Here is a 21720-nt window from a genome sequence, read left to right as displayed (position 1 = left end):
CTTCAAAGGGTGGGCCAACTCAATATTGAACACTATTGACTAGGGATGAGCCGAACACCCCCCGGTTCGGTTCGCACCAGAACTTTCGAACGGACCCCGCGTTCGTAACGAACGTTAGAACCCCATTGAAGTCTATGGGACTCGAACGTTCGAAATGGAAAGTGCTAATTTTAACGGCTGATATGCAAGATACTGTCCTAAAAAGGGTTTGGGGACCTGACTCCTGCCTCAGGGGACATGGGTCAATGCAATAAAAAGTTTTAAAAGCGGCCGTTTTGGCGGGAACACTGATTTTAATGACGATTAAAGTGAAAAAAAAAATGAAATATTCCTTTAAATATGGTGCCTGGGGGGTGTCTGTAGTATGCCTGTGAAGTGCCACGTGTTTCCCGTGTTTAGAACAGTCCCTGCACAAAATGACATTAAACGGAAATAACACCATTTAAAACTGCTTGCGGTTTTAATGTTATATCTGGTTCCTGCAATATGGTTGAAAATCATTGAGAAAAATGGCATGGGTAGCCCTCCCTGCCCATTACCAGCCTATTTGGGTCTTGTATGCATATTAAGGGGAACCCCGTACCCATATTAAAAAAAGGAAATGTGTGTGGCCCCCAGGCCCTATATACTCAGAACAGCAGTATACAGGTGGTGCAAACAAGACAGGGACTGTGTAGGTTTGTTGTGTTAAGTTGAATCTGTTTGTAATTTTCAACTGGTACATTTTTAAAGTGTAGCTCCAGTCAAAAAAACTATTTTTAAGCTTTTTGGAAAACATAGGGAAGGGTTATCACCCCTGTATAATTTGTTTTGTCGTCCATCTTTTTTCATCTCACTTGCTGTTGTCTCCTTCCGTTTGCAAGTAGGAGATGTTTGTAAATTGGATGTTTGAAAGTAGGGGCCTGCCCTATATGCTCTGCAGAAATGGCAGAACAAGGTGTTGGTTTTGCCACAACATTGTAAGCCCTCAAAGTGACTCTTGGTGGGCGCTGGAGCGCCCTGCTGTGAACGATTATATCAAGAATTGTAATTACATGCCATTGTTGAACAGTGGTAGAAAAATTTACCTTTGGTGGTTGTGGTGCTGGTGCCACAACACTATAAGTCCTCACCGTTACTCTGGGTGGGCACAGGAAGGGGCCCTCCTGTGAAATATTATATCAAGAATTGTAATTACATGTCCCTGTTAAACAGGGGCAGAAAAATTGGGCCTTAGGCACTGGTGCCATCACACTGCAACCTCTGCCATATACTCTAGTTTTATTGCAGGAATTAGCCCTGCTGCAAAGCATTGCATCAAAAATTGTACTTAAACGCCCCTGTTAAACAGGGGCAGAAAAATTGGGCCTTAGGCACTGGTGCCATCACACTGCAACCTCTGCCATATACTCTAGTTTTATTGCAGGAATTAGCCCTGCTGCAAAGCATTGCATCAAAAATTGTACTTAAACGCCCCTGTTAAACAGGGGCAGAAAAATTGGGCCTTAGGCACTGGTGCCATCACACTGCAACCTCTGCCATATACTCTAGTTTTATTGCAGGAATTAGCCCTGCTGCAAAGCATTGCATCAAAAATTGTACTTAAACGCCCCTGTTAAACAGGGGCAGAAAAATTGGGCCTTAGGCACTGGTGCCATCACACTGCAACCTCTGCCATATACTCTAGTTTTATTGCAGGAATTAGCCCTGCTGCAAAGCATTGCATCAAAAATTGTACTTAAACGCCCCTGTTAAACAGGGGCAGAAAAATTGGGCGGCTGGCATCACCCAGAACCAAAAATGTTCTTCCAACATATCAGCGGAGGAGGAAGAGGATAGACAATCAACATAACAGGACAGTCACTCAGCATCAGCATAGGCAGTCTTGAAGGGATGTGGTATTTCAAAAAAAATTATTCGGTTACATCAGCTTCAGGTGCTTGGTAGCTGTGGGTGATCCAAGACTGATTCATCTTGATGAAGGTCAGTCGATCAACTGATTCGGTGGACAGGCGCACCCTGTGATCGGTAACGAAGCCACCAGCAGCACTGAAGGTGCGTTCCGAAAGAACGCTGGATGCAGGACAGGCCAGTAGCTCAATTGCATACTGTGCAAGCTCTGGCCAGTGATCCATCCTCAAGACCCAGTAAGCCAGAGGATTTTCAGTGGGAAAGGTGTCCAAGTCTGACCTTGCCCCTAGGTATTCCTGCACCATGTAAATTAGACGCTGGCGATGGGTGCTGGAACCAATCATACCTTGGGGCTGCGGACTAAAAAATTGTCTGAAAGCATCAGTCAGACGGCCACCTTCTCCACCGCTCCTTCTGACTGATGCCTCAGCAACACGTTGTCCAGGACCAGGAGTTTGTGACCTCCCAGTCTCTGGGAACGCGTTGCACAGAGCTTTCTGCAAGGCCTCCCGGAGATGTCTCATCCTCTGCTCCCTCTGCGATGGCAAGATAAGGTCGGCAACCTTACCCTTGTACCGTGGATCAAGGAGAGTGGCCAGCCAGTAATGGTCCCTCTCCTTGATCCGAAGAATACGAGGATCCTTCCGCAGGCTTTGCAGGATCAGGGAGGCCATGCAGCGTAGGTTAGCTGAGGCATTCGGTCCAGAGTCCTCTGGGTCACTAAGGACAACATGATCCGCAGCTACCTCCTCCCAGCCACGTACAAGTCCACGTGTTTCTTGGGACTGTAAATCATCCCTATAAGACTGCTGCTGCTGATGCTGAGTGCCAGCCTCCACCTCCATGCTGACACAATCATCCTCCTCCTCCTCTTCCTCCTCCTCACCCTCTTCCTGTGTGATGGGTGGCACAGCAGGAACACTGTCTGGATAAAGGGGGCCTTGAGAGGCAAGGAAGTCCTCCTCTTCCTGCCTCTGTTCTGCCTCAAGTGCCCTGTCCATTATTCCACGCAGCGTATGCTCCAAGAGGTGGACAAGAGGTACAGTGTCACTGATGCATGCACTGTCACTGCTCACCATCCTTGTGGCCTCCTCAAACGGTGACAGGACAGTGCATGCATCCCTGATCATGCCCCACTGGCGTGGTGAGAAAAAACCAAGCTCCCCTGACCCTGTCCTGGTGCCGTAGTCGCACAGGTACTCATTGATGGCCCTCTGCTGCGTGTGCAGTCGCTGCAGCATGGCCAATGTTGAGTTCCATCTGGTGGGCATGTCACATATAAGGCGGTTCTTGGGCAGGTTCAACTCCTTTTGGAGCTCAGCCAGCCGAGCACAGGCATTAAATGATCGGCGGAAATGCACACAGACTCTCCTGGCCTGTTTCAGGACATCCTGTAAGCCGGGGTACCTGCCCAAGAACCGCTGCACCACCAGGTTAAGGACGTGAGCTACACAGGGCACATGGGTCAGTTGTCCCTGTCGGAGGGCGGAGAGGAGGTTGGTGCCATTGTCGCAAACCACCATTCCTGGCTTAAGCTGGCGTGGCGTCAACCACCTCTCGGCCTGCCCCTGCAGCGCTGACAAAACATCCGCCCCAGTGTGGCTCCTGTCCCCCAAACAAACCAGCGCAAGCACGGCATGGCATTGTTTTGCCTGCGTACTTGCGTAGCCCCTGCAACGCCTACGGAGCACCGCTGGTTCTGAGGACAGAGCACTGGAAGAGGCCATGGAGGAAGAAGAAGAGGAGGGGGTGGAGGAGAGAGGTGTGTCACAACCAATAGTAGCATTTTGGAGGCGTGGTGGCGGAACAACCTCCAACACTACTGCACCTTGTCCTGCATCCTTCCCAGCAGCCAGAAGAGTGACCCAATGGGCCGTGAAAGACAGGTAACGTCCCTGTCCATGTCTGCTGGACCATGAGTCAGCGGTAATATGCACCTTACCGCTGACCGCCCTGTCCAGCGAGGCAAGGACATTGCCTTCCACATGCCGGTAGAGAGCTGGAATCGCCTTCCGTGAGAAAAAGTGGCGTTTGGGGACCTGCCACTGAGGAACCGCACATTGTACAAACTCACGGAAGGGGGCCGAGTCTACCAACTGAAAAGGCAGCAGTTGAAGTGCTAGCAATTTAGCCAAGCTAGCATTCAACCGCTGGGCATGTGGATGGCTGGGAGTAAATTTCTTCCGCCGGTCCAGCAGCTGGGGCAGGGACATTTGCCTGCTATAATCGGACGTGGATGTACCACTAGCAGAGTTCCCGGAAGCACTTGGCTGTGACACACCTAATTCTACACCTTCATTCCTCTCAGAGCAGGTTTCAGAGAGGACTGAAGGTCTAGTGGGGTTGGAGATGCCAGCTGATGAGAAGCAAGGAGAGGTCCGCTTTGTTCTTTGGTGTGGGTCTTTGAGGTATGCTTGCCAACGAGCTGCATGGCAGGTCAACATATGTCTGGTCAAGCATGTGGTGCCCAAGCGGCTGATGTTTTGGCCACGTGAGATACGCTTGAGACATATGTTGCAAATAGCAGCGGTGCGATCTGATGCACTCGTCTCAAAAAAGGCCCACACCAAAGAACTTTTAGAATAACGCGCAGAGGAAGCGCTCTGCGCAGGCGGAGCTCTGCGGTGTGATTCAGTCGGTGTGCTGCCCCTAAGCTGGCCCCCGGAGGGCATCCTGCCTCGTTGGACATGTGCCTCCTCCTCCTCCTCCTCCTCCCTCCTTCCAGGCACCCACGTGGAGTCAGTGCCCTCATCATCCCCTCCCTCTTCATCGCTGTAGCAAACCTGGCAGTATGCTGCAGCTTGTGGAACATGACTGCCAGATTGCTGTGCTTCTTGAGCATCCTCTCTCTCTGCACTCACGCTACTGCCTTCCTCTAGCTGAGTGTCATCATCAGAGCCCACCAAACACTGGGCATCCTCCTGGAGCATGTACCCAACACTGTGCTCAAAGAGTTCAGGAGACTCCTCAGGAGGACGTGGTGGGTCTAGGGAAGGAGTCACTGATGATGACATTGAGAGGAGGGACGACGATGTGTTGGCAGCTGCTTTTCTACTACCCTGAGACTGGGTGAGAGAGGATGAGGAGGATGAAGAGGGCTTGGTCATCCACTCTACCAAGTCGTTGGCATGTTGCGGTTCAACATGTCCAGCTGCAGAAAAGAAGGACAAGCATGTCCCATGGCCACGTGCTGATGACAATGCACCGCGTCCACGACCAGCACTGTTGTCTCTAGACACAGAGCCTGCTTGCCCTCTTTTATCGGCTCGCGCCTGTCTGCCTCTTCTTGCTGGCCTTCCAGACATGGTAATGGCCTGAAGGGAGTTGGGTAAAACAGTAGTTGGGTAGTTTATATTGTGCTGGAGGCACACAACACCCACTAACTCCTGCAGATGCCTTTTTTATAGAACAGCAGAGTTAAAGGGGTATATACAGATGTATACTGTGCTGTGCTGGAAGCACACACAACTTCCAATAACTCCTGCAGATGACAATCGGGCCCAAATAGAGAACAGCTATGTAGGTGGATTATAGCGGTATGTACTAGGTACAGAGCACGCACACAGCACGCACTATCTCCTGAGTGACACTACTGACTGCAAGCTCTATTGTTAAAGATGGACCACTAGCTATATAGGTGAGGTGAATATCACGGTGTATACTGCGGTCAGGGCACGCAGACAATAACCAGAAAACAGCAGAGTTAAAGGGGTATATACAGATGTATACTGTGCTGTGCTGGAAGCACACACAACTTCCAATAACTCCTGCAGATGACAATCGGGCCCAAATAGGGAACAGCTATGTAGGTGGATTATAGCGGTATGTACTGGGTACAGAGCACGCACACAGCACACACTATCTCCTGAGTGACACTACTGACTGCAAGCTCTATTGTTAAAGATGGACCACTAGCTATATAGGTGAGGTGAATATCACGGTGTATACTGCGGTCAGGGCATGCAGACAATAACCAGAAAACAGCAGAGTTAAAGGGGTATATACAGATGTATACTGTGCTGTGCTGGAAGCACACACAACTTCCTATAACTCCTGCAGATGACAATCGGGCCCAAATAGAGAACAGCTATGTAGGTGGATTATAGCGGTATGTACTGGGTACAGAGCACGCACACAGCACGCACTATCTCCTGAGTGACACTACTGACTGCAAGCTCTATTGTTAAAGATGGACCACTAGCTATATAGGTGAGGTGAATATCACGGTGTATACTGCGGTCAGGGCACGCAGACAATAACCAGAAAACAGCAGAGTTAAAGGGGTATATACAGATGTATACTGTGCTGTGCTGGAAGCACACACAACTTCCAATAACTCCTGCAGATGACAATCGGGCTCAAATAGAGAACAGCTATGTAGGTGTATATAGTGGTATGTACTGGGTACAGAGCACGCAGACAGCACACACTAACACTACTGACTGCAAGCTCTATTATTAAAGCTAGATCACTAGCTATATAGGTGAGGTGAATATAGTGGTGTATACTGCGGTCAGGGCACAGACAGTAACCACTACACAAGAGCAAGATAGTAAATCAGCCAAAAACGATTGGTGTGTAACTGTGTTGAAGGTACACAGAACACCCACTGCTTCAGACGCCAACACACTGCACGAGGCTGCCTTAATGGCGGCCTTATATAGTGTGGGGCGTGCACTACACAGCCTGAGCTATGATTGGCTACAGGCAGGATGCCTGTGGCCAACCATGGCTCTCCTCGCTGCTGGCGCTGCGATTGGCCAAGCATGCGGGGTCACAGTGCATGCTTGGCCAATCGTGAGACAGCAATGCATTGTGCCATCGCAGTGCATTGTGGGCCACACGAACTTTGCCGCGAACGGCCCAAACGTTCGGAATTCGGCGAACGCACGAACGACCGATGTTCGAGTCGAACATGCGTTCGACTCGAACACGAAGCTCATCCCTACTATTGACTAAGGCTCTATTCACACTAATGTGTTTTTTTATGCATTTTGCAGAAATGCAGGGAAATTTTTTAATATGGGTTCCTATGAAACATGTCCACATCAATGCATTTTTGTGTCTCTGCGTTTTTTATTCATTTTTTTTACACTGTATATAGCTGGTTGCTAAGGAGGGGGCCGGGAAGCCGACCGCTGCGTCCTTAACAACTGATGAGTCATCAGCTGTCAGCGTGCTTCCCCGCTGAATGTAAAAAAAAAAAAGAATCGCCGGCTAAAAAAAAAATTGTTAAAAAAAACAGCGTGGAGCAACCCCCCCCCCCCCCCCCGGTCCATACTAGACCCAAGGGCCTGGTATGGACCTGGGGGGGACCCCACACTGTTTTATTCCTATTATTATTATTTTTAGCCGGAAATTCTTTTTTTTTACATTCAGCGGGGAAACCCACTGACAGCTGATGACCCATCAGTTGTTAAGGACGCGGTGACCGGCTTCCCAGTCCCCTCCTTAGCAACAAGCTATATACAGTGTAAAAAAAAAACACAAAATGCAAATCGTGGCAAAAGCGCTGTAAAATCGCGTTCAAAAATTTGACGAGCACTGCCTAAAGCACTGCAAAAACGCTCAAAAGTAACATGCATAGATGTGAATCGAGCCTAAGACTGGGTTGCCATTAAAGTTCATGTGCATGTAAAGGCAGGTGTCTCAATACTTTAGAAATTGTATCTAAAAGCGGACCGCCTGCTGAAGAGGATACCGGATTACGGCAGCTATCTGCCACCATAACAATGGTATTCCTCTTCAAACAGCTGCCGTATAATGACGGCGGGTGGTCCGTAAGTGGTTAAGCCCGTTTTAGGTTTTTACTGTTATCAGGGCCTCCATTAGACTTTTAGATTTACCTTCAACTGTGTAGTGCAAGGGCCTGTCTGTTTGCATACAATTTGAAAGTGTTTTGGTTTGACCTCATATTACATTGTTTTTGTTTTGGTAAATCTAAAGGAAAATTGAACAAGAAAATTGTATAATGTATGGCCAGCCCTAGAGAAAATCCCAACTGCAACACAAATATATATTTTTTTTACATAGAGTAGGAGAATGGTAGAACCTTATTGATTTTTTTGCTCTTGCTTGAAAAAGAGATCCTGCAAAGTCCTGAAAGTTGGGTTGTGATGCTTAACACAACTATCACTATACCAAGGTGTACTGGTGAAAAACCTTATTTTCCAATAATTGTATTGTGGCACCATCCAATAATTCACTACTGCTGCATGAAATATGGGCAAGACTGTATTGTGTGTGAGATTTCGCTTATGCATAAACTTTTATTCATTTGCTTTCACTAATAATTGTACAAAACAGACCTATTTTGCATCTGTTGGTGACAGTTTTTTCTTGTTGGCATAACAGGAATCGAGTAGAGTCGAAGCTGACAGAAGCAAACTTCCAGTTGGCGCAGGCAGACACACCGTGGCATGTGAGTTTGTTTAGAACAGGTACTGCTGCTGCTTGAAGGACTCGATAAGCGTGACACTGGCTCTCTGTTGACAGAAACAACAAAAAAAATTTCAGTGTCAAGCAGAAAAAATAATGAAGGACATTTTATAAAGCAATTACAAAAAACAATGTGGTATTTACATAGTTATGCTGCAATCATTTTATTAATCTTCAAAGCATTGTTTCCTGTTTGGCAGTTGCTTTTGTTTACATCATGCCCTAAAATGACAACATTTTCATAAACTGGTCTGCGAAAAAACTTTCATGGATTCTCTGCCTAAAATAAATGGCTAACAATAGCATATGTGGCCCATCTACTTTTGTTAATGATATCCAATGCAGGCACATTTGTTTCACATCTGTTATGATGCACCACAATGTGCAGTATATATGCATTGTCATTCATTTTGAGTGGTACCCCAAACACATATGTACAATATAAAGGTCAGCCAACCACATCTTACAGATGTGATAGCATTGTACGCTGTGGTACAATGCATTGCCCAGAATGGTACACATAAACAAAATAAAGGAACGCAACTGCCCTTCAGTCAACCACATCCTACAAATGTTAATGCACTGTGGGCTTGGGATACTGTGTTACCCACAAACAGTGCAAGTACATTTCTGTGTTTCCAGACTCGTTATTGGCCCATTAAAAGCAAATGGGCTGCCTTACGCAACATGCATAAAACAAATTTGCTTTAACACATGTGTAGGTTGGATTGGGCAGTAAGCCTGGGTATAGGCATCTGGTGCTTCTACAGTAATCAATCTATAGTCCACTGTAATCCAAACAGTGCATGCAACAAGAGACTTGGAGATGAAAATTACTAAATCAGCCTCGGTAAACATTGCACTTGCTTTTAGGGAAACTATAGGTAGACATTTTTGAGGTAAATTTTATGCTTTTTATTTATATAATCATTCTTAAATTGGGGTTTCATGTGTGTTTTTATATTATTTATATCAAATATTTGTTTTTCAAATAAAGATTAAACACAGGGTGCACTGACGTCACAGGTTTTACAGAGCATTATGGGAATTTAAAGCAAGAGCACCACAGAAGATGATTTCTTTCAGGCTCCCTCTATGTTTGAAACTATAGAAAGTAGAGGAGTAACTTCTTAAGCTGTCTATGTCAATTTTAAAATAATCAAACAATCAGCGCATACAAAAATAAGTGGAGGGGTTTATAAACAAACGGTTTTATCGAAAAAAGTTCAGGTAGCTATTACACAAAAAAAATGTTTTGAGCATTGTCTGTTTTTTTTATTTTCCTTGCAATATGATCATGTATTCTTTGCAGAGTGCATTTTCACTTAGTACAGTAAAAACACTATACGCTTATAATAAAACCAGCTCTAATAATTCTATATATTTAGAAACCTTAGAATTTCTTTACTATAAAATGTCTAATAATATATGTAGAATAATACCTGAAACTGTAAAATGAACAGTTAGCATCTGGTATTTATGTTCTTTTATGCGCTCTTGAGGACTGACAGTGTCAGAAGATAAACCATGGCTTTCACAGTGTTCTGGTTTTCCGTTTTCTGCATCATTGACTTTACAGAAGAAATACATTTACACAATTAAGGCAAGGTATTGTTTATAATTTATCTCTTGTCAAACTGACAATAAAAACAACATTCAGGAGAGCAAAATTAAAGAAAAACTCCAGTGTGGGGGGGGGGGGGGGGGGGCAATTTATACCATACATAAATGCTATGCTTTTAATATAATGTTATTAAAAATATTACCCTTCTATTTATGTCTGCAAATTCAACAGTTTGCACATCATTACTGCAGTCCTCACTATCCTGCTTTTTATTGACTCAGATTAGGAATTGCGCCTCTATGGCAATTAGGTATTTGATAAATTAGCCTGGCATTTGGTAGAAGTAGGATTACTATTAGTGCACTTGTGAAGTCATAGTGACGCTCTGGACTTCTGTACCTTTATCCTTAACAACGCTGTCAATTTTAAATGAGTATTGAATGGTATTGGGTACTTTTGTAGGTTGATTTTTGAATTTGTATATTACCTGAATCAATAAAATGAATAATGCATTTTTTTAATTTGAGCCACTTGACTCACTAATAGCAATGCCTTTTGACCTGTACTAGTGTCTATACTAGGTTTAGTAGTGGGCATTATAGGTTTATTTTTTTTGCAGTGACTACTAACCCTCCAATAACTTAATTTAATGGTTTAAGCGTAATAGGTACACTATGGGGTTGATTTACTAAAACTGGAAAGTGCAACATCTGGTGCATCTCTGCATGGTAGCCAATCAGCTTCTAACTTCAGCCTTTTCAACTAAGTTTTGACAAAAAAAACTGGAAGCTGATTGGTTTCTATGCAGAGCAGCAGAAGATTTTGCTCTCTCCGGTTTTAATAAATCTAAACACCCCTATGTCCTCAGAAGTGCACACATCTTGACTTCAGTTTACAGGCAACCCAGCAACCTCAGAATATCCATTTGGCTTACTGCATTGCAGCAAAGATTACTATTACTAAAGAGGGGTTAGTGTGCAGTGTATCTTTATGGAAATACTGGAACTGACCATGTAATTTATAGTAAAGGCCGATTTTCCCACCTAACACTAACAGAAGATAAGTTCTAGTATGTATATGAGGTAAAGTTCCTTGCAAGATATATCACTGACCTGGATACATTTTTAAGCCAATGATACAGTGGCTTCCAAAACACAATAAATGTGTGCAGGACTACTTCTGCACTACTCATAATTACTTGTGTGGTGTTTGTTGTCATAAAAGTGGTATACCTCACAGAATAGACTGTTATCACTTTAATAGATAATCAGCAGCCTATCACAGTTAATTAAAATACTTCATTGCAGTGTCACTAACAACTTCAGCCTGGCATCTTGAAGCTCAGTATGAGTAAAACCATGGTACGAAAAACTAGTTCATAATGCAATGGCCCCAGCAAGATTACATGGTGTGGTGCTCATTTTTTCTCTATTAGCCTGAACCAAAAAAAGCTTTTCAACTCTTCACTCCATTATTAGTAAGCATGAAACATCATAAAAATATTGGTGAGTAAATTGTCAGAAACAGTGTGAGAAAAGGCAATCTGAAAGCAAGAGACATCGAAATAACCATAAAGCAAAATATGAAAATTTATTTACCTTGCACTATGTGATTTTGTGCTCGTTTCTCTCCACCTTGATCTAATGGTCTTTTAGTCCTAAGGATAATAAAGCTGGATAGAGGGTCAACATCATCTTGTTCCAGTGTATTAGGTCTATTAATGCCAGTATCTTGCCACTTATGTGCTTCTGAATTATCTCTGAAATTGGTATGATTGATATTTACTTCGCTAACTGATAGTAGTTGAGTAACTGATGATGTGTTCTCTTTTACATCTTGACCTTTTACAACAGTTGTTAATTTATCAAGCTGAATTTCCTTCTGTGTTACCAGGGTTTTATCAGCCTCCTTTGAGTCAATGTGAAAAGTACCATTGATCTGTCTTTGTAAAACACTTATCTGAGATGAAGAATGAGCATGAGAAATAAACTGTGTGCCAGTTTTCTGAAAGTGGTATTTTTGCTTGACATATGTCTGCTTCTCTTCTAGTATTCCTAAAACATGAACATTAGAAAAAAAACAAGACACATAGAATGCATTAAGGTGAAAAACCTTGAGACTTTACAATCACTTTAAGCCCTGGTGAAGAAGGCATAGTAGGTTTATTACATGTTTTGAATAAAGTCTCCCCTTTGGATTTCAACTCTATGTTGTGGCGCTCCAATCTTTCGGTCCAACTAAAAGACTCATGCACATACTGGCGTCAGTGAAATTACTTTGTTTTAACAGTAAGGGCCGGTTCACACGAGGAATCGCACAGGAATGTGCATACAGCGTGTTTTCAGCACAGCACCAAACATGCAATCGGATCGCATAGTACTTCTTTGTTGCATTTGTGAACTGCAATTCATATGTCATTGGCACTGCACTGACACCCACTGCAGTGTGTTTTGAACACGATACAGGAAATGTGCACAGAATGCAGATTACCAACAATCTGCGTTCAGGTGTGAATGGGCTTCCTAAGGCATTACATTTCTCTTAAGCCCCGTACATTGGCCGATTTAATGTAAGCTGACCAACATTCAGCCTATGTGTACTGCAGCCTTTTGGCCCGCTTCTGTTGAAGGGGCACGACTGAAAAAGGTATGCTGACGACTCCTGATCAGCGCCCCCAGCCAATGACTGAGAGCACTGACCGAAGTGTTCTAGCGGTGCAGCTCCCCCCCTATCAGAACACAATAGAACAGCAGGGGAGACCAATGTACTAACATCGCATAGTTGGTACAGAGGCTCTGACCTGAGTGGTCAGTTTTTTTTTAAATTCAGCCCCCTCGGTTTAATGAAAAAAAAAATGAGCAGTGTGTACTAGGCTTTAGCATAATGCTGAAAGCCTGTAGCAAGTGCCCTGGCTTGTTTTGGCGGAAACAGAGATTTTCTGCTTAACAAAAAAAGCCTATAAAACAGCATTATTGTCTGCCCAGGTTACAAGTGTATTCTAATGCCATGTACACACAATCGGAATTCTCGTCAGAAAAAGCTCTGATGGTTTTCCCGTCGGAATTCCAAGAACGCAGTGGCGTACAACACGTACGACGGGACTAGAAAAAGGAAGTTCAATACATAGTAGCCAATAGCTTCCATGTCGTAGTTGAATATGAGCATGTGTGAGTTTCTGTCCATCAGAATTGCATACACACAATCGGGAAAATTGAGAACATGCGATCAAATTTTTGCTGGCGGGAATTCGGCCAGCTAAATTCCGATGGATCATACACATTGTCGCATTTTCTGATGAAAAACTCTCATCGGTCTTTTGCTGGCCAAAATTCCGATCATGTGTACGCGGCATTAAATTTCACTCACTCCACTAAGCCCTGCCAGATTCATCCTCCAACAATTTGCACTATCCAGCTAAAAGTAGTACAGCTGAGAGGTCTGAACTGGCCAAACTGGTTAAAAGACAAGTGTAGTCTTACTGAACCACACTGCTGTGCCATAGCCAGCTGATACATTGTAAAAGTTTTGATATAAGGCTGGGTTCACATTGAAGCATGGCGCGGCTCACAGCAGGGGTTCGGTGCATCCCTGTTCACCCTTTCAGGTCTGATTTCAGTCTGAATTTTTGTCTGAATTCGGACCTGAAATGGACCAGAAGACGCACAGGACTCCTGTGCAATTCACACCAGAGCCTCTATGGAGATGTGTGAACCGACTTCTTAGAGAGCCAGTCACAATCTCCTGACATGCAAATTGGATGCGGGGGGAAACCTGCATCCAATTCATACTGGTGTGAACCTAGCCTCGATGTGTACTTTTATAGAGCAGAAACAACTAGCTGCCTGGAGACATTGTAATTTTAAAATGGTCATCATAACTAAAAATACCTATCTGACTTCCTTTTGCCCTCAGATCTACTGTATAATTGGATTTACAGACCAGGGATGCAGGCAAATTAGAACAGCAAAGCGAGTAAAAGGCACATTCCTGAAGTTTATTACACAATCCAGCAAAACATAGTGTTTTAGAAGTATCATGCTATGTTTGAATTCTGATGACTTCATCAGGGCTATGCTCTTGGCAACTAAAACCTTGCTTTGATATTCTCATTGGGATGTGTTTAAATGCTACTTTGCTGCTTTATAGACATCAGGGCTACATTCTTGCCATCTCAGATTTTGCTTTTTTCTACCATGTGCTTAAATACTAGCTAGCAGATCAGTTAACAGCTGAACATCTCCTGCTGGGGCTAAATCGTAGATTATGTAGTAGAAAGTGAAACTCCCCAATTAATCATCAGCAGGGGTGGTGTGTGGCTCTATGTTATAGCATTCAAGGTGAGGTGATGAGGATCTATAAAATAGATATCAATATTTTAAATAAGTATCAATAGGTGCTTGAAAATCATTTATACACGATAAAGGATATAAGTAAAAATTATACTAATGACAAAAATTACCTGAGATAAGGAGATTTACAGCAGGGGGTTCTTGATAAACATTGACATACTTTTATAAAGGAGTACCTAAATAGAGCTGAGAAACACTGGTCTAATAAAACTGTGACAAACTATGGTACATTATATCATTCATAGGTGATATTTTAAAAGCCAGTACAGGTTACCACATTTGATTTACACAGGAGGTCTGGTGCTAGAATTATTGCCCTCACTGTAACTTTCGTGGTGATACCTCACGTGTGGTGCGATCGCTGTTTATGTGTGCAGAACCGATGCATCAACTTTATTGCTATCACAAGGGTTGAACAGCATCCCTTGTGATAGCATGGGCAGTGACAGGTACTCTTTACTCAGATCTGGAGTCTATTAAACCCCAGATTGCTCCTCTGCTCTTAAAATAATCAGATCAAATCAAGATTAGTTGGATCCAATGCTTTCACAGGCTGGTAACAGCCCGTTTACATTAGACCAGAACCGGAAGTGATGATGATCGGGACGTTCCGGTCCTCGGTCATCTCTATGGTCCTTGCAAGATGCGGCTGAAGACGAGGATGCTTCCGGGAGTCCTGAGCCAGAGTCGCCAGACCGCAGGGCACATGGAAAGCTGACACAGTGGGAATCTTCTGCCGAATCCGGTGAGGTCACCAGTGTAGATGGCGACGGGTGCCCTGCCTTACTGAGCCAGCTGGGAGCCTGGACGAGCGGCTGGTTGTGGTTCAGCGCAGTTGCAGCCTGGTAAGTTATTCTCTGGCTGTCAGGGTGGGACAGTTAGCTCAGGAGCTCCGGTGAGGTCACAAGTGAAGATGACGACGGGCAGTCTGCAGAGAGACGCCCTGCCCTACTGAGCCAGCTGGGAGCCGGGTGAGTGGCTGGTCGTGGTTCAGCACGCACGGTTGCAGCCTGGTAAGTCATTCTCTTCTTATGTTTCTGACTGTCAGGGTGGGACAGTTAGCTTATGGGTTCCAAAGGGGGTTCTTTCGGGGGTGTCAGGTCAGTGGGAGGTTCAGGAGCCCCCAGACTTGCGACTTTCTTCCTGCCAGTTTTTGGCTGCATTTTTTGCAGGTTTTTGAGAGTTATTGGCCCGTTGTGACCCAGCAGGCAATGGTGAAGCCTGATTCACAGGGCAGCAGACAGGCAGCCGGTGGGACTGAGGCAGTCGCGTCCTCTGTTTCCAGTGTTGCGTCTGCATCGCAGACTGAGATGGCTGGGGGGTCAGAGCCCCACAAGGCGAAGGAGTCCACAGAGGATAGGGTTAGGTTGGCAAATGCGAGATTTACGTGTGCTTTGTGTCCATCTTAAACAGGATGTCAGGGAAAAAAATCTGAAATGGGAATATGTTGAAATATTCTCCCTCTTGCCTTTGGAGAAATTGAATATAGAGAAAGGTAAGGCAGATTAAAGCAAGAAAGAGGAAGAGGCGAAGCGCCGATGGCGGCTTATCCCCTGCACTTTTTTCGAATTGGCTTCGGGCTTTTGCCATCTTGGCCAGCTTCATTGGCAAAAAGGAACCGGAGAATTGTTCTCCATTTTTCTACTATCTTGACACCATTGGGAAAGATTCTGCTATGTTGACGCCCTTGCGACCTGGCTTTCGCTGGGATCATAAGGACATTTGGATGACGCTCATGGCTCAGGCGAGGGCAGCCCTTACTCGAGGGGGGTAGGGGGGGCAGCAGTGCGGGTGCTGCTGGAAAGTCGGCCAACCTTAAAAGAGGAGTTTGTTGGCAGTTCAACGAGGGGTCATTCTGTTTTGGCGTGGCCTTTTTCCGCCATGAGCGCTCCAGTTGCGGGGGCTCATACGATTATAACAAATGTTTTAAGAGCGGGAAGTCCCAACCCGGTGAGTCTGCTTCAAAAAGGGAGGACACCTGTAAGCCTTCCCACGATGGAGCCATTCCTAGGTAGGTATCCAGGGAGGGAGGCTGCACATTTCCTGGCTGAGGGTTTTCCTTATGGCTTTTGCATTTCGTGTTCTATGTCTGTGGCTCCATCTTCACGGCCTTGGAATTTGAAATCATTGTGGCATTTTCCTCAGGTTGTTTCTGACAAATTGGCAAAAGAGGTGGAACTTGGAAGAATGGCTGGATCATTCGACCTTCCACTCATTCCGTTTTTGCATGTGTCTCCGTTGGGGGTGGTCCCCAAAAAGGAACCCAACAAATGTAGGTTAATACACCATTTGTTGTATCTGAAGGGTGCCTCAGTGAACAATGCCATTTCTGCAGACTTGGCTTCAGTGTCGTATACCTCGTTCAATGCCATGGTTGGTTGGGTACAACGTTATGGCCAGGGATCATTGTTGGCGAAGACAAATATCGAATCTGTTTTTTTCGCCTGCTGCTGGTTCACCCAGAGAGCCAACATTTGCTAGGTTGTTTTTGGGATGGGCAGTGTTTTTCTTGACCGCTGTCTCCCGTTGAGCTGTTCCATTTCCTGTGCGTATTTTGAGGTTTTTAGCACCTTTATGGAATGGGTGGTATGACAGGAGACACAGGTAAGATTGGAGATACACTATATTGACGATTTCCTTTGCATTGGTCCCCTAGATTCCTCAGTTTGTTCTGTTTTGGTACACACTGTGGAATATTTCGCAACACGGTTTGGGATTCCTCTGGTGCCTGAAAATACGGAGGGTCCTGCCACAGTCATACAATTCTTGGGTATTGTCATTGACCCGCGAATGATGGAATGTTGCTTGCCGATTGACAAATTAGCAGATCTGTGTCGGATGGTTGACGAGGTAAAGGCAGCAAAGAAGGTTAGGCTTAAACAATTACAGTCCTTATTGTGTAAGCTTAATTTTCATCTCAGCACCGCCACTTCAGGAGCCACACTGTTGCATCACTTTATCAGGCTCTCGCGTGAGCACGAGGCCGATCTGTGGGTTTGGGATGAGTTTCTGGCCTTCTATAATGGCAGGTCTTTATGGATGGCTCTGGTCGTGGTGGCTTTCGACCTTGACCTTTACACTGATGCTGCAGGCAGTTCCCGGGTTTGGGGCATTTTGCCAAGGGGCATGGTGCGCTGCAGCATGGGCTGAGGAATGGCGAGTGGCTGGGTTCTTGCATAACTTGCTATTATTGGAGCTATTTCCGATTTTGGTAGCCGTCGATATATGGGGCCCTAATTTTCGGGATTGTCAAATTTGTTTTCATTGCGACAACATGGGGGTGGTGGAAGTTGTGTCCAGCCTGTCTGCCTCGTCACCACCGGTGGTGCGCTTACTGCATCACCTTGTCTTGCAGTGTTTAAATTTGAATTGTTTTGTGCAAGCTGTTCATGTCCCAGGTGTTCTGAATTTCATTGCCGATTCATTGTCTCGTTTCCAGTGGGAGAGGTTCCAATGGCTGGCACCAGTAGAGGAGCGGGGGGGTTCTTTGTCCCGAGCGGTTGTGGAGACTGGCGTTGGAGTAGCAGGGGAGCTGTTACGTCAATCTGAGGGTGATGAATATGCAGCCCACGTACCCTCAGTTTGGGGTGAGTGGTCCGCTCTAGTAAGTTCAGTCGGTGGTTCGTTTTCCACTCCGGATCGATTGTCTTTGCTATTGTATGTCATTGGGACGAAATTTACCTTGGGCACATCAGTTTCAAAAATGAACAAGGGCTTGGCTGCGTTAGCTTTTTTCTTCCAGATGCACAGCTTGAGTGATGTGACCAAAGACTTTATAGTAAGACAGGCCATGAAGGGTTTTCAGCATGGGAGGGTGAAGCCAGATACCAGGCACCCGGTCTCATTTGATCTGCTTCAGGAACTAGTGAAGGAGTTGCCTGGGGTGTGCACCTCTGCTTATGAGGTGTGGCTGTTCACTGTGGTTTTTAGCGCTGGCCTTTTTTGGGGCATTCCGGATTGGGGAACTGGTAAGCAAGAACAGGTGTGGTGTGGGTGGGCTGCAAGTCTCGGATGTGACAGTGGCTTACGACTGCGTCTGAATTTATGTTGGGAAATCTAAAACTGATCAGTTGGGAAAGGGGGTTACTCTGTTCTTGTTTCGGGTGCTGCCTGACTCGGTTGGCTCAGTTTCTTCAGTTCAGCGTTTTGTAGAGGTGAGGGGGTCGGCACTTGGTGCCTTTGTGCTGCACGAGGATGGATCGTCCTTATCGTGCTTTTAGTATTTGGCTATTTTTTGCAGCTGTTTGGCTGGGGGGGGGGGGGCAGAGAGGTTTACCAGTTCAATTCTCATTCCTTTTGTGTGGGGGCAGCTACGGAGGCGGCCAGATGGGTTTTGGATCCACAGGTAGTGAGATGTATAGGGGGGTGGGAGTCAGATCATTTCAAGATTTATGTTCGCACTCATTTGCTCTGATGTCGTCAGCTGTTCTTTACATTGTGTGTTTTCATGGCTGTATGTTTTTCTTTTTTTTTTTTTTTCAGATCTTCCTCTTGACTTGTTCTTGGGGGATTCCTATGTTTTTTGGGGGGCTGTGAGGGCTGATGCTCATCCTGAGGGGAGGCAACTTGGTATTCCACAGCATGAAGCTATATTGAAATGGCTGGGGATCCGGGGATGATGTGAGGCCAAGCCCTCTCTAAATTTCATTACTATTCTAGAGTGACAGGCCCCCCAATGTTTTAGTGCTGCAGACTGGGGATAAAGATTTGGGGGTCCGGGCCGCCAGGGTTCTGTTGAGGGATGTAAAATTTGACGTTTTGAGCTTGATGTGCATCCTTGTATGGTCGGATATCGTGGCGTTTTGCTTGCTCCATTGGTCGTCTGAACAAGGCGAGAATTAAGTTGAACAGGGAGGTAGGCAAGTTTGTGGCCAAGCTCCAGGAAGGGTTGCTGAGGGCGCTGCAGGTGTGGGGGGATTTGCTTGAATAAGGTGTTCACTCAAGCTCATGTGGGGGGTCAAGGGATTTTTGGGAGGTCAGTAATTACATGGTTCCAAAAGCATGGGGTCCATCTAAAGTATGGCACTTCCACTTGGTTAGCAGTGGTTTTCCCAGGAGCGAGGTCCCCTGGGTGAAAGGAATATGGAAGTATATATGATGTTGGAACGTCTTCGAGCCGGTTGAGGACATGATCGATACCAGCTAAAATTGTGCATTAAGGACACCCAAAGACCCCTTGTTGTTGGGCATTACATTGTTGGATTTTCACTTATTGGTATGTTTTATTGATATGTTATTTTATTCTTTGATTAATAAAATTGGCTGCTGTGGCCATTTAAAACTGATGTCACTCAGTCCGTGTCTCTATTATATATTTGTAAGGACCTATGTTGATGAATCTTTTAGTCATGACTAAGTAAATAAGTCACAATCACATGAGAACATTAACCATTTGCGGACCGCCGCACGCTGATGTAGGTCCCTAAATTGGGGACAGATATTGTTATAGCTAGCTGCCATAACCCCCAGTATCCCTGTGTTCGGCCAGTGCTCCGGTACAAAATAAAAGTGGTCTCTGCAGCGGATTCGCAGCAAAATCACTTCCCGACGCGATCTGGTGCCCTCCGCCGCTTACCGGAGCCATCGGCAGCGGTGGAGGCAATCGCGTCTGTCTCCTGGGCTGACATAAAGACGAGTGAGGGGAAGATGGCCTCCACATGTGTCCATGACACTGCAGGGCGGAAGCAACAACAAAACATCACTTCCGCTCAGAGCTCTTAAAGGGCCATTTTATTCTTTTTATTTTTTTAAATGACAACATTTTTATGTTTTATTAGTGTAAATATGAGATCTGAGGTCTTTTTGACCCCAGATCTCATATTTAAGAGATCCTGTCATGCTTTGTTTCTATTACAAGGAATGTTTAAAAAAAAATTTAAAACAGTGCAAAAATAAAAAGTAAAAGGTAAAATAAATAAGAAAAAATATTTTTTTTTAAATGCGCCAGGTCCCGCCGAGCTTGCGTGCAGAAGCGAAAGCATACGTGAGTAGCGCCCGCAAAACAGTGTTCAAACCACACATGTGAGGTATCACCGTGATCGGTTAGAGCGAGAGCAATAATTCTAGCCCTAGACCTCCTCTGTAACGCAAAACATGTAATCTGTCGAATTTTAAATGTCGCCTATGGAGATTTTTAAGGGTAAAAGTTTGTCGCCATTCCACGAGCGGGCGCAATTTTGAAGCGTGACATTTTGAGTATCAATTTAGTAGGCGTAACATTATCTTTCACAATATAACTTTACTGTTGTCTTATTTTTTAATTTAAAAAAGTGTATTTTTTAAAAAAAAGTGCGCTTGTAAGACCGCTGCGCAAATAAGGTGTGACAGAAAGTATTGCAACGACCGCCATTTTATTCTCTAGGATGTTAGAAAAAAAATGTAAAATGTTTGGGGTTCTAAGTAATTTTTCTAGCAAAAAAAATGTTTTTAACTTGTAAACACCACAGCTAAAAAAGAGGCCCGGTCTTAAAGTGGTTAAAGCAGGAGTCCTGCAAATTTTTTTTTTTAATTCAGCAGCTACAAATACTGTAGCTGCTGACTTTTAAAATAAGGACACTCATCTGTCCCAGGGTCCAGCGATGTCAGCACCCTGAGGTTGAACCATTCCTTGGTCGTCGGATGCTGCCACCGCCATCTTCGGTAAGGGAACAGGAAATGAAGCCTTGCGGCTTCACTTCCCGGTTCCCTACTGCGCATGCGCGAGTTGGACAGAAGAGCAGGGTGGTAGAGCAGTGGGGCAGATGTGAAAGGAGATATATTGGTGGGACAGGTGAGCAGGGGGCTAAAGTGATGAGGTAGGAGAGCAGGGGGAACAGAGGTGGGGCAGAAGAGCAGGGGGATACAGAGGTGAGACAGATGTGCAGGAGGTACATTGGTGGGGCAGATGAGAAAACGGGTTACAGTGGTGGGGCAGATGAGCCGATGGGTTCAGTGTTAGGACACATGAGAAGGTGATTCAGTAGTGAGACAGAAGTACATGGGGATGCGGCGGAGCAGATGTGCAGGGAGGTACAGTGGTGGGGCAGATAAGAAAAGGGGTACATTGATGTGGCAAATGAGTGGGGGGTTACAGTGGTGGGACAGAAGAGCAAGGGGGTACAGTGGTGTGGCAGATGTGCAGTAGGTACAGCGGTGGGAGGGATGAGAAGGGGGTTCAGAGGTGGGACAGAAAAGCAGGGGGGTTCAGTGATAGGGCAGATGAGCAGGGGGTTACAGTGGTGGAATGATGAGCAGGGGGGTTCAGTGTTGGGGCAGATGAGCAGGCGGTTCAGCAGTGGGACAGAAGAGAGGGGGGGGGTACAGCGGTGGGGTAGATGTGAAAAGAGCTGAAATGGTGGTACAGTTGAGCAGGGGGTTATAGTGGTTGTGCAGAAAAGCAGGGGGCACAGAGATGGGGCAGATGTACAGGGGGTACAGTGGTGGGGCAAAGGAGAAAGGAGGTACATAGGTGGGACAGATGAGCAGGGGGGTACAGAGGTG

At 45.5% G+C, this 21720-nt stretch overlaps 1 protein-coding gene across 1 annotated transcript in view; it reads right to left on the bottom strand.

The window, feature by feature from the left end:
- Positions 1-8148: 8148 nt before the first annotated feature.
- The window catches only part of LOC143975859 (protein shortage in chiasmata 1 ortholog-like), a 156748-nt gene continuing 143176 nt past the window's right edge, over positions 8149-21720 (bottom strand). Inside the window, exons 13-15 of the mRNA XM_077478416.1 lie at positions 11491-11946; positions 9771-9899; positions 8149-8375 (exon numbers count right to left, since the gene is read on the bottom strand). Coding sequence (XP_077334542.1) covers positions 8164-8375; positions 9771-9899; positions 11491-11946 — 797 coding nt within the window. The 3' untranslated portion in view covers positions 8149-8163. The remainder of the gene's footprint in view (positions 8376-9770; positions 9900-11490; positions 11947-21720) is intronic.

The sequence above is a fragment of the Lithobates pipiens genome, unplaced genomic scaffold (genome assembly GCF_037356315.1).
Source record: "Lithobates pipiens isolate NorthernLeopardFrog02 unplaced genomic scaffold, aLitPip1_a1.2 Scaffold_13, whole genome shotgun sequence".
Classification (NCBI taxonomy): Eukaryota; Metazoa; Chordata; class Amphibia; order Anura; family Ranidae; genus Lithobates; species Lithobates pipiens.
Note: the sequence above shows the minus strand (reverse complement) of the source record. Positions and strands in the feature narration are given on the sequence as shown.